General features: G+C 37.2%; 1 protein-coding gene across 3 annotated transcripts in view; it reads left to right on the top strand.

Moving 5' to 3' along the window:
- The first annotated feature begins 9,229 nt into the window (after window positions 1-9,229).
- cacna1ha (calcium channel, voltage-dependent, T type, alpha 1H subunit a) overlaps window positions 9,230-15,939 on the top strand; it is a 274,075-nt gene continuing 267,365 nt past the window's right edge. For all 3 annotated transcript variants that reach the window (XM_072559908.1, XM_072559909.1, XM_072559907.1), the window contains exons 1-3: window positions 9,230-9,349; window positions 9,622-9,755; window positions 12,441-12,538. In XM_072559908.1, coding sequence (XP_072416009.1) covers window positions 9,257-9,349; window positions 9,622-9,755; window positions 12,441-12,538 — 325 coding nt within the window. In that variant the 5' untranslated portion in view covers window positions 9,230-9,256. The remainder of the gene's footprint in view (window positions 9,350-9,621; window positions 9,756-12,440; window positions 12,539-15,939) is intronic.

The raw sequence follows: 15,939 nt of genomic DNA, 5'->3' as shown, positions 1-15,939 counted from the left end.
GTTTCTCCATCATCTTCTGTTGTTGTTGAAAGAATTATGAATGAAGCTATGCTCTATTTGTGCAGGGGATATGGGTGGCACTCCTACCTCACAGTGCTAGGCACCTGGGTTCAATTCCAGCCTTGGGTGACTGTTTGTGTGGAGTTTGCGTGTTCTCCCTGTGTCTGTATGAGTTTTTGCCACAGTCCAATGGTGTGCAGGCTAGGTGGATTAGTCATGGTAAATGTGGGGTTATGGATCTGGGTAACGTGCTTTTTGGATGGCGGGTGTGATGTCAATTGGCTGAATGGCCTCTTTGTGCACTGTAGGGATTCAGTGATTCTGTGAGGAGCTGTGAAAATTCAGAAAAAAGAAAGTGAACTAAATTATAGAATATTTTACAGTTTTATACTCCTTATGTCAGTGCAGCATTGGCACAGAAAGATCATTAAAATTATTCAGCAATGCATATTAGACTGAGTTTGAAAAGAAAGTGTAACAAACTGAAAGTAAATCATTGCTGTATATGTTATGTAAGATATTTTAAGTTGTCTTCAATGTGTAAATAGTTTTGGACTATCAATTTACAACTCTTTATAGCACTTTTTCCATAACCCGGTAACTGTTGCAGTGAAAGAATTTGATGATTTATTTAACACGGATGATGATGACTGTTGTTTAAGGCAATCAGTACCTGTAAAGGTCAATGTTTTATTATTCATTCATTGGAAGTGGGCACTCCTGGCATCATGAGATAAGTTCCATCCATCAGAAGAGAAAGAACTGATTCTGGAAAGAGCTAGCTAGTTGTGCCAATTCATGTTCTAGTATTGTAGCACTTGGTGTAAGAGCAATGTAGCTAATGTAATATGTACTTAGACTTCAGTTGACCCCAGTCGTCTCTTTGGACACTATCATGTATTATTGTTCTGTAACTAGCTGTCAGGTAGGTGTAATAAACTTATTCTGTATTGTCAGGATTGAACAAACTTTAAGTGGGTATCCTTCTTTGCATATATCAGTAACTTCGACTAATATCAACCAGAAGGATTGGTGGCAGTGACAAGGCATTTTGGATGGTTCTGGTGACCTTGACCACAACATATACCATGGTAAAAACAATGACTGTAGATGCTGAAAACCAAATACTGGATTAGTGGTGCTGGAAGAGCACAGCAGTTCAGGCAGCATCCAACGAGCAGCGAAATCGATGTTTCGGGCAAAAGCCCTTCATCAGGAATAAAGGCAGTGAGCCTGAAGCATGGAGAGATAAGCTAGAGGAGGGTGGGGGTGGGGAGAGAGTAGCATAGAGTACAATGGGTGAGTGGGGGAGGAGATGAAGATGATAGGTCAAGGAGGAGAGGGTGGAGTGGATAGGTGGAAAAGAAGATAGGCAGGTAGGACAAGTCCGGACAAGTCAAGGAGACAGTTACTGAGCTGGAAGTTTGAAACTAGGATGAGGTGGGGGAAGGGGAAATGAGGAAGCTGTTGAAGTCCACATTGATGCCCTGGGGTTGAAGTGTTCCGAGGCGGAAGATGAGGCGTTCTTCCTCCAGGCGTCTGGTGGCGAGGGAGCGGCGGTGAAGGAGGCCCAGGACCTCCATGTCCTCGGCAGAGTGGGAGGGGGAGTTGAAATGTTGGGCCACGGGGCGGTTTGGTTGATTGGTACGGGTGTCTCGGAGATGTTCCCTAAAGCGCTCTGCTAGGAGGCGCCCAGTCTCCCCAATGTAGAGGAGATCACAACATATACCATGCTGACTGAGGGAAAGATTTTGCCAAATATGTTACTCTATAGACTTTGAGTAGATGATTACATTTGTGATACCCAAAGATTTAGCTTTTGAGTCGATATACAAACAGTGAATCAATATCCGCCTTCAGTCTTGTTACTGTTTTTCCAAGTTATGAATCATTGAAAGTGGATTTTTGGCATTTGTAATAATGGCTGACTTACTTTAGAATACAATTCACTATTTTGTATCTTTACTCACTGCTGTTTGTTCATACAGGGATACTTGATACTCAAGTTAAAGGCATTCCATGTTATTCACCATTGAGGAGTAAAATCTGAGGTAGTTAAACAGAGCATCAGTGATGAGACATGAATGTAGTTCATACCTGTTAGAAATTTCTGAAATCATATTTTGATAGCTAATACCCAAAAAGGGCGAATGAGGTTGCTCATTTGTTTTAGCATCTCTCAAGTGCCCCTGATCTTGCATTCTATAATTGTTGCCAAAAAGATTGGTGTAAAAGGTGTAAAATGTTTGCTTTGGTAAAGTATGATCAAGTTACATTATTGAACTTCCTGACTTCTGGTAGGTTGTTTGATTGAAGTACCCCCAAGATCATATGGTTGTTTTTCAGTCTTATTTTGTTTTCATTTGCTAGTACTTATTATTACTATTATTATTATTATCCATTATTACTTAAGTTGATCATCTAATTAAAAATATGTATGACTTCTGCTCTATTAGTATTTTAAATTGCTGATTTTAATTTGTTTGTGATTATTAGTAATTTTGGTTTTATGGTTTACAGTTCTGAGAGATGGCAAATGTGAACAGTCTAATTTATGGTTTCACAGCATTTCTTTTCATTATAGGTTATTGCATAAAATGATAGAACAAATGTTTTTGCACACGCAATGATTTGAGGAGACAGTTCTGATGAACTGTGATCAGTTTTATCATTATATCATAACCTTACCTTCATCTTTTACTTCAGCAAAATAAAACATTTCATCCAGCTTACTAAAAGGCAATCCTGTCCAAAACACAATTCTCTAGAGAGCCAATAACTAATGCACTGTTCAAGCATTACAGTTAAGTAGCATTAGCTTTTGGATTACTAATGGAAAATTTGAAAAGGCAAGTGACTTACGGATATAAGTGAACACAACACTTCTGTGCTTTCTAAGAAACTATTGGTACAAAGTGGATTTTCAAAACAGTGGGTCTCGATGTGTGTTTGTCCCGTGCCTAGTCACATCAAAGCAGGTAGGCACACAAACCTCATACTTTCTCCTAATCTAAATGATTTCAGTGTGCAACCTAGTGTAGAATAGGCTGCTGACTGACTACATACTCAAGAGATTACACAGCTGTATTCAGAGCTTGGCAGGACACCAGGCTAAACAGAAACTCTTTAAGGTAGCACACTCTTCTTCAAGGGGAGTCATACCCATTGCACAGAAGCTCCTTCATTATGTTTGTGGAAGACTTGGATGAAAGAAAAAACACAGAGACTGCAGCAATAAGCAAGAGAAAGAGCTCCCAGTTTTTTCTTATTCAGTTTTGGAAGACTAGTGACAAGTGTAGAAAGATTGGGACTGGACTGAAATAAAATTTGAGGAGGAGCATAAAGTAGGAAGATATTGTCATCATGAATGTTGTCAGTTATGCTAAATGCAAATGTTTCAATCACAGCCTGTTCTACAGTTTGGAGCACCCAGAGCTTCTAGACAGTTGAGCTGAGAGGGAAGAATTTCATTGAATGGGTTCCAGTGTATTTAGGTGATGTGCTTTGCATAGTTGAATTCCTAAATATATGTGGAAATCAGGCAGAAGTGGGTACATTGCTGGTAGAATTAGTAGGTATATGAGGGTGAAGTGGAGTGGGAATTTGATTGTTGGACATAAGGCACACCCTGAGAAGACAATGGCTGCAAGAAGGCAGGGAGGGTATTTCCAGGAATCTGGTTCCAAGAACATGACTGCAATGTTGAAAGAGGTTCAGTGACCCATACCAGTGGTCAGGATCAATGAATGTATCTTCACATGGATTGAATTTTCATGTTGGAGTTAGAAAATGACTTAACTGGTGTACCTACTACAGAAAATGATTTTTGTGCCAGGGAGGTGGATATATGCTGGACATGAACCTGCCAATCCTATATGTTGATAACAGGCAAGTGCAGAGGCGAAATGGTTTAAATAATTTGCTTTTACCCAGCCCACCATATCCCATGTCACATCTATATCAATACCTAACAGCCCGTGTCTCTCCACCTACTCCCTTGATATCTCATACTGTCCCTGCTAACTCAAAGCAATTTCATGCCTATTCACCCAGTATATATTCTGTATTAAACCAACAAACCCAATGGTAATAATGGCATGTATGGAAAAATTTAAAAATCAGCTCAGAAATCAACCCTTATGGTGGCACGGTGGCTCAGTGGTTAGCACTGCTGCCTCACAGTGCCAGGGACCTGGGTTCGACACATTCTCCCTGTGACTACGTGGGTTTCCTTCGGGTGCTCTGGTTTTCTCCCATATTCCAAAGGATGTGTAGGTCAGGTGAATTGGTCATGCTAAGTTGCCCATAGTGCTAGGTACATTAGTCAGGGGGAAATGAGTCTGGGTTGGTTACTGTTCAGAGGGTCGGTTGGGCCAAAGGGCCTGTTTCCACATTGTAGGGAATTTAATCTAAACAACATTAATAGTGTAAATCAACATACCTTTAAAGAGTCAATTACAGATACAACAAGCACTTGACACCTCTTTCTCTTGTGTAAGTAGACATTGAACAATTGACAAAATAGATTGAATTAAAAACGTTGGCGATCTAGCAAAGTTTTCCCATGTGTACATCTATTTCAACAAATTAATGGACAAGTTGGACTAAAGGGTCTGTTTCCATGCTGTACATCTCTATGACTCTATCTAGGCTCTAAGCCATGTTTTTTTTTCTGTATGATCTTGACTTTTTTGTCCTGTCATATGATAAATTGTTGGCTTAACCATTAAGACATCTTGCAAAGTCAAGAAATAAATTGATATTTATATTTTCTTTGAATACTATTGGGATAGATGAGTTTCTATCTTAAAATGGCCAGACACAAGATATTAAACTCATGGGAGAAGAATTACAAGAGAGATGAACTTGATGCCAGAGAACTGGGAGAAAGCTGTTGCGGTAAGAATTGTTTCCAAAAATGCAGAGGAGTGCTGTGGCGAAGATAGAAGTGAAATTCCAATTATATAGAACAAAACTGTCATCAGAAAAGTTTAAAGTGCAAAGGAATTAGCAACTGTTGCACTGCATACTGACACTAATGCTAATGACAAATGCAAATAAGTCTAGAAATGAAGAACATTTTATTTTACATGTGGCAACTTTAAAATAAGTTTAAAAGGCTAAATATGTGATTATTAATGCATCCGCCATAGAGTAATAAAGGCAAAGTGTTACTGGACCTTAAGGCTGCTCTCTAATTAGAGAAAGACAACTCATATAGTTTACCTGAGGGTCACCACACCTTAGGTGAAGGGGAAGGTTGAGAATGAACTGAAGTATAGTAACCGCAGTCAGTTTAGGAATTGAACCCATGCAGATTGCATCAGTCTGCATTACAAACTAGCTGTCCAGCCAACTGAGCAAATCAGCCTGCTTACCAGTCATAGCTCAGTGGGTAATACTCAGTCAGAATGTGAGAGTATTGCCCCCATTTGAAACTTGAGCACAGAACTCAAGGTTGATACTTCAGTTCATTACTCGGAGGGTGCAGCATTTCAGATGAGATGTTTAGTAGTCTCCTCATTTGCCTTCCCACATGGATGCAGATGCTCCCATGACTTTTTTCCAAGAATGATAAGGGTGTTAATCCCACTCTCTGGACCAATCATTGGCATCCTCCATAATAAGTAAAACTTGCCTCCGATTCTACATTACAACAATGACCACATTGCAATCATAATCAACAGGCTGTAAAGCAATTTGTGATCATGAAAGGCATTATAAAAATACAGATCTGTCCTCCTTTCTTACAATAACCTGATGGCACCATTGTTTTAATTTTCAACATGATGCCTTTTTAAGCAACAAAATAACTCTGCCTTATTCAAGTTCCAGACCAAGGTGCCCATTATCTCTTTCCTGTTACTGATTTCTAGTGTTGGAGAGATGTATCATGTAAAATATTTAAGTAATTTCAACTTCAGTGTTCAAAGTTTTCTATATACAGAAATGAACTTTGTTCTGCAACTCAAGTCTCAGCTAGATCCAAAGTTTGCAACACAATCACACTTCTTCCATTTATTTCAACCACTATTTAAGTCTTAGTTTCTACAAAAGAAATTTGTGACCAAATGGCCACAACAGAAACCACTAAAATATATTCAGTGCAGGGGTTCCGTATATTTTGCTTACTTTGGTTTTCAAGAAAGGATAAGGAGTTTTTAAAAAAAGTATCAGCTGGATTCAAGAATGATTTTGTTTGGGTTAAATACTTCAACTTCAACAAGTTTGAATTTGTTCTTCTTCAGATCTTTCATTTTTGTGTAGCACACTTAACCTCTAATGGTGTAAAATTATGTTGTGGCATAGGATCCTATGTATAATATGCAAACAGAAAATGGCAGCTACATTCAACAGGTCTGGCAGAATCTGTGGAGAGGCTCCTTGGGTGGGGACACTGGAGGAAGCGGTGAGTGGCGGTAGTGTTGTTGGGAGTTAGCAGGCATCTGATGCAGCCATGGGACAAAGAGCAGGAAGAGCTATGTCAAAAGAACAAAGGGAAAAGTATTTGGTCAGATAGAAGACGACAGTGATTAAATACAAGGGAGGATGATGCAAACAAAAGGAAGTTGTAAAGGTACAAGATACAAAAAAAGCTGTAAAGGAATTGTGAATGGCAATAAACCATTATTATCATCTACTGTCCAAAAATGTTATAGTTTAACATTTTGAACTGTGTTGAGTTTAAAAGATATAGTGTTCCTAATTAAAAACTGTGTTAAGCTTCTTTGGAATAGTGTAGGAGCCTGAAGAAAGAGGACAGAATGGGAGTGGGACGTAGCATTAAAATAGTAAATGATCAGAAGCTCAGAGTCATTCTTGCGGACTGAAGAGGGACTCATCACGAGAATCACAGAATCTAAGTTGACACAGTGATTGCACAGGAAACAGTGAACATAGCACCATTCTATGTTACATTAATAAGATAAATAAATCACTGCTTGAGCTAGGAGGAGTGTACCAGGACAATGGGCAGAGAAGTGGTAAAAGTCCCATTATTTCTGAAACATGTTATTTTTAGTTAGCTTTTACATCAGTTTTCACATTCATATTCACTTCTTAGCTCCATAGAAAAAAAATGTGATTTGACTGTTTCATGTGAAGAAATTGACAGAAAAAAAAATCAAAACACTCGTTTAAATAAAGTGCAAGACAATGTGCTGATGCACAACAATGAAATTTTAGAGTTTTGGGAAACAAAATGATTTCAGTAATATTTTTGAGGTGTGAATAAAAGCACCTGTGTTTAACTCTTTGAAAATTACTGTTTTTAATTGAGTTTGCAGCTGAAAATCAAACAAACGAAAATAACAGACTTAATAAAAAAATTGGGTTGAGTACAAGTTTCTTATCAAGGATGTTAAAATTCCATTCATATCATGAGAGCTTCCCAGGTCAACTTTAAGGTGAAATGTACATTTAAAGATTCTTGCATTGACTGTGCATCTATTGATTCCAGTTGTCAAGCTAGTACATAGGTGAATTCCAGGAAACATTCGTACATACAAAAATATCATTAATCTTAACACTCTGACAGAAAAGGGCCAATATGTATTTTGAAGATTATAATGTATGTTTGGATAGAGCTTCAAATGGTGCATTGAGTTGCTGACGAATAACTGTACCAAAAGTATCAGAACCAATGAAGTGGAGCAATCTTTCCTTTATCCTGATGAATAGAACAGCAATTTCATTTACCTATAGAATAATACTCTTTCAACAAGTCATGATTTGGAGGTGCTTGTGTTGGACTGGGGTGTACAAAGTTAAAAATCACACAACACCAGGTTATTGTCCAACAGGTTTATTTGGAAGCACTAGCTTTCAGAGCGCTGCTCCTTCAGGAATTCCTGAAGAAGGGCTTATGCCCGAAACGTCGATTCTCCTGTACCTTGGATGCTGGCTGACCTGCTGCGCTTTTCCAGCAACACACTTTCAGCTCAAATTGTTTTGAGACCCTTGTTTATGTTCTGTTTTTATAATCTGCAATGACACTGTCAAGCTCTTAGGTGGTTGACTGTTGACAACAATTAGTTGAAATTTTTGGACACAGGGATTATAAAATCCTCATTATGAATCATTTTGCTCAATAATGTAGTTATGTTTAGACTCATTCTAAGGGCTCAATTTTAAAAAATACAAATTTTAAAAGAAATAGAATTACTGAGTTTTGCAGGCAATTATGGAACCATCTGATCCATTAATATCCTTTAGAGAAAGGAATCTGTTTGCCTTACATGGTCAGTCCTACAAGAAACTTCAGATCCACAACTATGAGGTTAACTCTTAACTTCCCTTTGATATGGCATGGCAACCCACTGAATAAGAATGGACAACAAATTCTGTCATTTCCAGTGATGCCACATCCCATAAAAGCATGAATAGGGTTCATCATCTTGTAGCATCATGGTGATAATATAGATACAAAATTGGCTGAATGACAGGAAATAGGGACTAGAGAGGTACAGTTGTTTAAGACTGGAGGGAAGTTTATAGTGGAGATACCCAGGTATTTGATTTGGGTTCTTTGGAGTCCTTGATTAGATTAATGAATTAAATTGGTGTACTGGGCATAATTTCAAAATCTGCATATTACATGCAACATGGAAGCATTGCAAAAGCTGGGAGTTCTCTCCATAGAGCTTGTATTGTTTAGTATTGACTTCCTGTAGTTTTTCCTTATAAATATAAATAGAGGTTAAGAGGAGATTTGATGGAGATATTCAAAATTGTGAATGGCCTGAACAGAGAAAGTAGAGAGACTCTGTTCCTAATGGTAAAAGAATTGAGAACCTAGGGGTGTAGATGTAAGATAATTAGCAGAAAGCGCAATGGCAACATGAGGACAATCTCTTTTTATGCAAAAAATGTTTAAGATCTGGAATGCACTGCTTGAGAATGTGGCAGATGTATAATCAACCTTGGCATTCACAGGGGAATTGGCTAACTATCTGAAAATGAAAGATTTGCAGGGATATGGGGAAAAGGAGTGGCAGTAGCAATTCATCATAGATATCACCAAAATAGCCATCTTCTGTTCTGTAACTATTTTATGATCATTTATATGATAATTTCCTTTCTACAATTGTTTGTATTTTCCTGATCTCAGTTTTTGGGTTGCTGTTTTGATGGAGTCATATATTCTGTATTTCAAATTTGTTTCCTGTAAATTTCTTAACATATTTTACAATTATTCTTATATTTTCCTTATATATTTTCCTTAATTCAGTGACTTACATGGTTTGAGCATGTCAGCATGTTAGTCATCCTTTTGAATTGTGTTACGCTGGGCATGTTTCAACCATGTGAAGATGTGGAATGTAAGTCTGAAAGATGTACAATTCTTAAGGTAAGATGTCCCATCTTTGTTGTAAATTAAACGCCAAAATGTATTGAGTGTCTCCCAACTCAAATTACTATATGCTACTTGCATATTGTTCAAATTTTTAAGAAAAAATAAAATTCAAAGCAGAGTTTTGAAATGTAAAAACGACTACAATTCTATATTTTGCAATTTTTTTTAGAATGATTTACGATCCTAATGCATAAGGTGAGAAAGTAAAATGTCTGGATTTTGAATTTTTAAATTTAAAAAATTTTTGGCTTTCTTTAAACCATCAGGCATTTGATGACTTTATTTTTGCATTCTTTGCTGTGGAAATGGTCACAAAGATGGTGGCTCTTGGAATATTTGGGCAGAAGTGTTACCTGGGAGATACATGGAATCGTCTGGATTTCTTCATTGTAATGGCAGGGTTAGTATCTTATCTTTTTAAAAAAATGAAAACATGATATGGAATTCCATTTCCATGGAAACTTGGCAGAAGGGTGCTCTTGAGCAGACCTGCTAACAACTCCCCATTGCCCCTTTTAGGCCCTATGCCAAATTATTGCTGACTCATAACAAGCCATGAACCCCAGTCAATACCCTTTGCTCTTACAACTACTGTAGCAACTCATCCAGTTTCCACCATAAGCAGAATTGAGGCTGATGTTGAGATAAAATAAATTTATTAAGTGTAGATTTCAAACAAAAACTCTCATTTATTGAAAACCCATTCACCATTTATAACTTCTGCAATTTCTTATAAAAAGAATTTGAAGTGGGACTTGCAATTCTAGGTAACTGTAACCCCCCGGTTACAGTAACCATCAAACTGTGAAATGGCAGGCAATCCATTGTGATAATGGAAGATTGTAAAGTCAATCATAGAGCTCTAATCTGGTAATGATTGTCCTCAGGCCAATACCAATAGTGTAAAATTGCAAGCAATGATATTTCTAACATTCTAGACATTTTAAAAATATTTAAAGGGGAAGAATTTAAAATGGTATGGCAGTTGCCATTGACAGTATCAATGAGGTTCTGTATTTATTAGAGTGCATTCACATGGTACTTTTAATAAATCTAAAAGAGACCTTATCTCCACAAAAAGTCTTCCAAGACCATAATGAAGGGTTATTTTATCTGTCCAAAATGGTACCCTACCAATCTAAGCATATCCACTAATATTAGAACTATCCCTATGAGGTCCAATATGCAGACATCATGTTTCCCACATCTGGCTTCTGAAAAATCTGAAATGAGAGAAGGCAAATAAGGCATTAAAAAAAGGAGGCTGCTGTTTTATATCGGCAGCCACCTCATGAACCACAATATGCATTCCTTCCCCAATGAAGATGGAAACAACCATGCTTAGCAGTGGGAGTTCTAGATTTGGGCTTCATCTCTGTGATTGGGAGAATTCAAACCGTTTTCTTTTCTGTGAGGTAACTTGGCAATCAACCTGACAACTGGTATTAGAGAAATCAACATCCAGGCTTATACGTTAGAGTTTACATTAACCATCAGTAAGTGTAATAAAGCCTCCCCTGAATAGAAGCAGTTTGGCAGATGTCTCTAATGCACTTTGTTCACTCCTTCATTTGCATTTTGTGAATGCCTTTTTGAGTTTAATGACATAATGAATTTTACTTTATGGTGGAAAGTTCATAAAGGAAATATAAGCAATAAATTACTGTTGACAATAATACCAGAAATCAGTAAACATTTTTGCTCAACATTCCTCTGCTTGCTATTTTAGTGTGCAAACATTAGTCTGTTCATTATTCACATCCACATCAGTAATTCCTAAATTTAGCATCACTTCAAACAGAAATTTTGGAATTTACCCCTAAATTAATGCTTGGCGTACTTGGGGTTGCCACTGACTATAAACTGGAATAGACTATCCAAATAAATATTATAGACTACAAGAGCAGGACAGTGGTTTGAATGTTACAATGAATAACACACCTCCAGTCTCACCAAAGCCTGTGCTACAAGGCACAAGTCAGGATTGCAATGGATTAATCTCCACTTCCTTGGGTAAACTCAGTTCCAAGAATTTCCAAAAATCTTGATATCATCCAGGATAAAGTATACAGTCAATTGATATCTCACTCATCGACCTAACGATTTATTCCCTCCACCACTAATGCACAGTGGCAGTACCTGTACTACATATTGGATGCGCTGCAGTAACAATCCAGGGTCTTTCAAAAGCCAGTAATTTCATTTTATACAAGAGTATTGTAGTAGCTTGCTGAGAGATTTTAAATCTACACTATGCAAGGTAGTGAAGGTACTGAAAGTCCAATTGCTAATAACATCTGAAATGCTTCAGCATTCATTTTATGGTTTTTCTTTTTCTCAGGATAATGCTAGTTCTCATATTTGAGTGATTAATTTTTTTCCTTCTCTGCTTTGTTGCAGAATAAAATGGCCCAATAAAATAATCTGTATTTCATACCCGTTATCAAATCTGCATGGTTTCATTGTATGAAAAGGTGAATTTGACATCTGTTTAGAAGGGAATCAATTTATCAATTTGCTCTTATTTGTTTACATCAATTGGTATAATTAACAAAATAATTTGAAATTTTACTGTGCAATGTTTATAAATCAACAGCAAATACTAAATAAAGACAAACTAGTTAAATACTAAGGCACTTTTAAAAAATTTGTTAATGTGATATTGGCGATGGCTGACCAGGCCAGCATTTATTGCCGATCTCTAATTGCCCAGGAGATCGTGGCGGAGTGAGCTGCCTTCTAGAACCACTGCAATCAATGAGATATGGGTACACCTATACTGTGGGTTGGAAGGGAGCTCCATGATATTGACTTAGCTCAAATACTTGTTTGTTCCAATACCCAAATACATATGTTGTGATCACTGCTTGTCAGTTTTGGCAAGCTAGGCAAATTAGGGAGTTCACAGCTATACAATTACCCTTGATAAATGGATGAGCATCTGCCCTGAGTATATTAGCGACAAGAATGCCTTTAGAATAACGTTTTTTAAAGAAATGATTATTTACTCCAAATGGCTTAGAATAACTTACTATATCACATGATTTGAATTATATTTATATTATGCATGTATTTTTAATTCTAGAATGCTAGAATATTCACTGGATGGACACAATGCAAGTCTGTCAGCAATCCGAACCGTCCGGGTTCTCAGGCCATTAAGAGCCATTAACAGAGTTCCTAGTAAGTTTATGATTGCTCATTATTTTCAAAATTGGTGTATATTTCTGCTTTTTACATTCGATTTTGACTTTATCACTGCTGGTGGTAAGTGGTTCTCTCCTTATTGTGATGAGATTTTGTTCATTTATCACTTGGAATTCAACACTAAATTTCAAGACTGGAATTGTTCTGTTTATTGAATAAAGATAATATTTCAGGCTAGGTTTCTTGTGGAGCAATGAAATTGACCCATGACTGACTCAATTTAACTACATCGAAGTTTTGTTAGATATTTCCTAATCAACCTGTCAAGTGATATTATTACAGACCTTTTGGAATAAATGGGAATACTACCACTGCACCAAAAGAGACCTCTGTACCAAAGTTTTGTTATTTGCTGATGGGATATTGCTATCAATAAGAAGACTGCTGTTTATTACCCATCCTAATTACCTTTGAAGGTGGTGGTGAGCTATTTTCTTCAACTATGACAGAGACTAGGGCAAGGGGACCCTCCCCAATGCATTCATCTGATGGGCACAGTTGCTGATAATGAGGCAGCTTGGAGCCTTGGAGGTTTCTATGGAGAAATGTTGCCAGACCTGCAGAGATTTTCCAGCAATTTCTGTTTGTACTTCCGATTTCTAGCATGTCCAGTTCTTTTGGTTTTGGTCAGGTCTAGATATTTTCCAATAAGTCTGTTCAGAGAACTTATGACAGTGGTACTTGAATCATAGTCATCTGGCTCAAAGGCAGCGACATTACAATTGCATCATGACAGCCCTACATTGTTGAGTCATCTGAGGCATGAGAACAGCTTTGCAGTACCCTTTTATTTGCAGGGTGCTCAGGAATAATTGGTCTCAATTTCTCATTAATAAATGTAATTGACATTGTGCTGCCAGTGGACAGGCGTGTTATATCAGCCCTCTCCATCCTGTGACTTAATCAAGGGTGCTTTTGCCACTGCCAGGAGACTTACATGGACGTACTCCTACAATTAAGTGGGCAAGGCCATCATTGTTTCCATTCTGTTGGTATGCATTAAATCCAACCCCATAACCTTAATTGTAACTACAGTATTCCCCACAGCTCTAGAAATAAGTTGAATAAAATCTACATGTTTAAAAATTATTCAGGCTATGTTTTTCCTCCTAAGTGGTGGTCGCTCTACGCTTTATCTTGTTCCCAGTAGAGAAGGCAAAGTCTACAGTTAGAATTTTGGCTGTACCTTTTAGTTTCTCTGTCTCCTGATTTGGAAGGTGATTTTAGACATCATCTTGCATATAAGGAATGTGATAGAGAAGCAAGGTTTTATTTCAAGAATAGAGTTACTATCCTGATATCAAAGACATTAGATGCAATTTCAGTATTTGAACCACAGGGCCTCCCAAGTGAATAGGTCTGGGAAAAAGAAAACTGTTTAATAACAAACCTTATAGTATAAATAGGAAAGTGTATAATGCTGGTTATGTTTTAATGGTTATGGATTTCTAGCAATGCTGGCATATTGATGGGGTCCTATTAACCATTGTGTGATAGTTCTGGTGCCCTTCTTCAATTTCTCATCACATTTATCCTATAGGGAAAATCTGTGCTCTATCATAACATTGTGTTGGACTTTGGAATTATGTAAGTGCATTAGTTCAGATGCTATCTCTACATTGTACAAAATATTAGAGTGTTATTTCGAGGCAACGCTGCTCAAATTTTCAGTGCTGTAACTTAAGAAACAGACGCCAAGAATCATTGTGTTTGAAGTTGATTTATTTTGGGAAGCAATTCAGAATGATATGAAAATGAGATGCAGAGTCATATTGTTTCCACTCCTATCTGTTTGACTAGATCTTGCTAAAGGCAGTTACTATAGATAGAGAAAATTGTACATGACTTCCATTGTTCCTGGATATGCTGGTAATTATGTTATCCCTTTGAACATTTATTATGATAATTAAAATCGCTTCTACAGTTGCAGTAATGTGTACAATTAAGTAGCAGCATACATGGGCAAATTGCACTTAAATACAATGTAATGGAGGGCAACAAAATGAACTAAACATTAGGAATTTTGGCAGAGTAGACTTTCTTAACTGCATGTTTTTGAAAAGTGTATAAAATTGAAACAGGAGAAATTGAGGACTGCAGATGCTGGAGATCAGAGTCAAGAAGTGTAGTGCTGGAAAAGCACAGCTGGTCATGCAGCATCTGAGGGGCAGGAGAGTCAATGTTTTGAGCTTAAGCTTTCCATCATTCCTGATGAAGAGCTTATGCCCGAAACGTTGATTCTCATGCTCCTTGGATGCTGCCTGACCAGCTGTGTTTACCAGCACCACACTTTTTCAATAAAATTGAAACAGCTGCGTAACGTTTTAGTGTAAAAGTTTGTGAGAAGATTTGTAGCTCGGGTGCTTGTTGTTGTGGTTCTGTTCACCGAGCTGGGAATTTGTGTTGCAGACGTTTCATCTCCTGTCTAGGTGACATCCTCAGTGCTAGGGAGCCTCCTGTGAAGCGTTTCTGTGATGTTTCATCCGGCATTTATAGTGGTTTGTCTCTGCCACTTCCGGTTGTCAGTTCCAGCTGTCCGCTGCAGTGGCTGGTAACAAACACATCGACCTGGACCCAATATACCAGAACCACAACATTTTAGTGTAAAATTATGCTCTGAGTTTCAAAGATAACTGAGGAACCCAATTATATCCTGTCAGTAGAACTAAACAGCCAGAGGAATAGTGGCTAGGCCAAAATGCCCATTTGCAAATGTACGTCATCTACTGACAGTTTATGAAAAATTATTAATATTTTTTATTTGAATCTTGCAGTGAGTATTTTCCATTTGAACATACTTCAGTAAATTAACAAACAATATAATTGATACAGTTTATTACTGACCAATTTGGGTTTAGTGTTTAAGAACTGTTTTACATTAAGTTAAACAGCTAAATTTGACATCAGAATTTAATGTTAAAGAGCTCTAATTAGAATTTGGCCTATTGATTTGAAAATATATAAGCATTTTATGTTATTTTATGAATTATTGAGATCAGATGTTGTTTGATCTATTAAGAGTGGTTAGTGATTTTGACTCCAGGGTTCTACAAATCCCTTTCATTAGCTTCAAAGCAATTGAATCCATTGATGCCAAAGCCATTTATTACGAAGCTTTTCTATAGTAATCAGTTGTAGGGATTATAATCCAGTTTCCTTGCACATTATCAGGAATCAGTCCTTCAAGGTAATTTAAAAATTCTAAAATTTAAAAGGTCATCATACTTTGTGAAGAGTTATGCATAACCTGTTTGATTTCATTACCACATATGACCACTGTTAGTGTTTAACTTAATGTAAAACAGTTCTTAAACACTAAACCCAAATTGAGAGAATGAATAAAAGAAATATGCAATACCACAAATATATTTTTTTTC

The sequence above is a fragment of the Chiloscyllium punctatum genome, chromosome 40 (assembly GCF_047496795.1).
Source record: "Chiloscyllium punctatum isolate Juve2018m chromosome 40, sChiPun1.3, whole genome shotgun sequence".
Taxonomy (NCBI): domain Eukaryota; kingdom Metazoa; phylum Chordata; class Chondrichthyes; order Orectolobiformes; family Hemiscylliidae; genus Chiloscyllium; species Chiloscyllium punctatum.
Note: the sequence above shows the minus strand (reverse complement) of the source record. Positions and strands in the feature narration are given on the sequence as shown.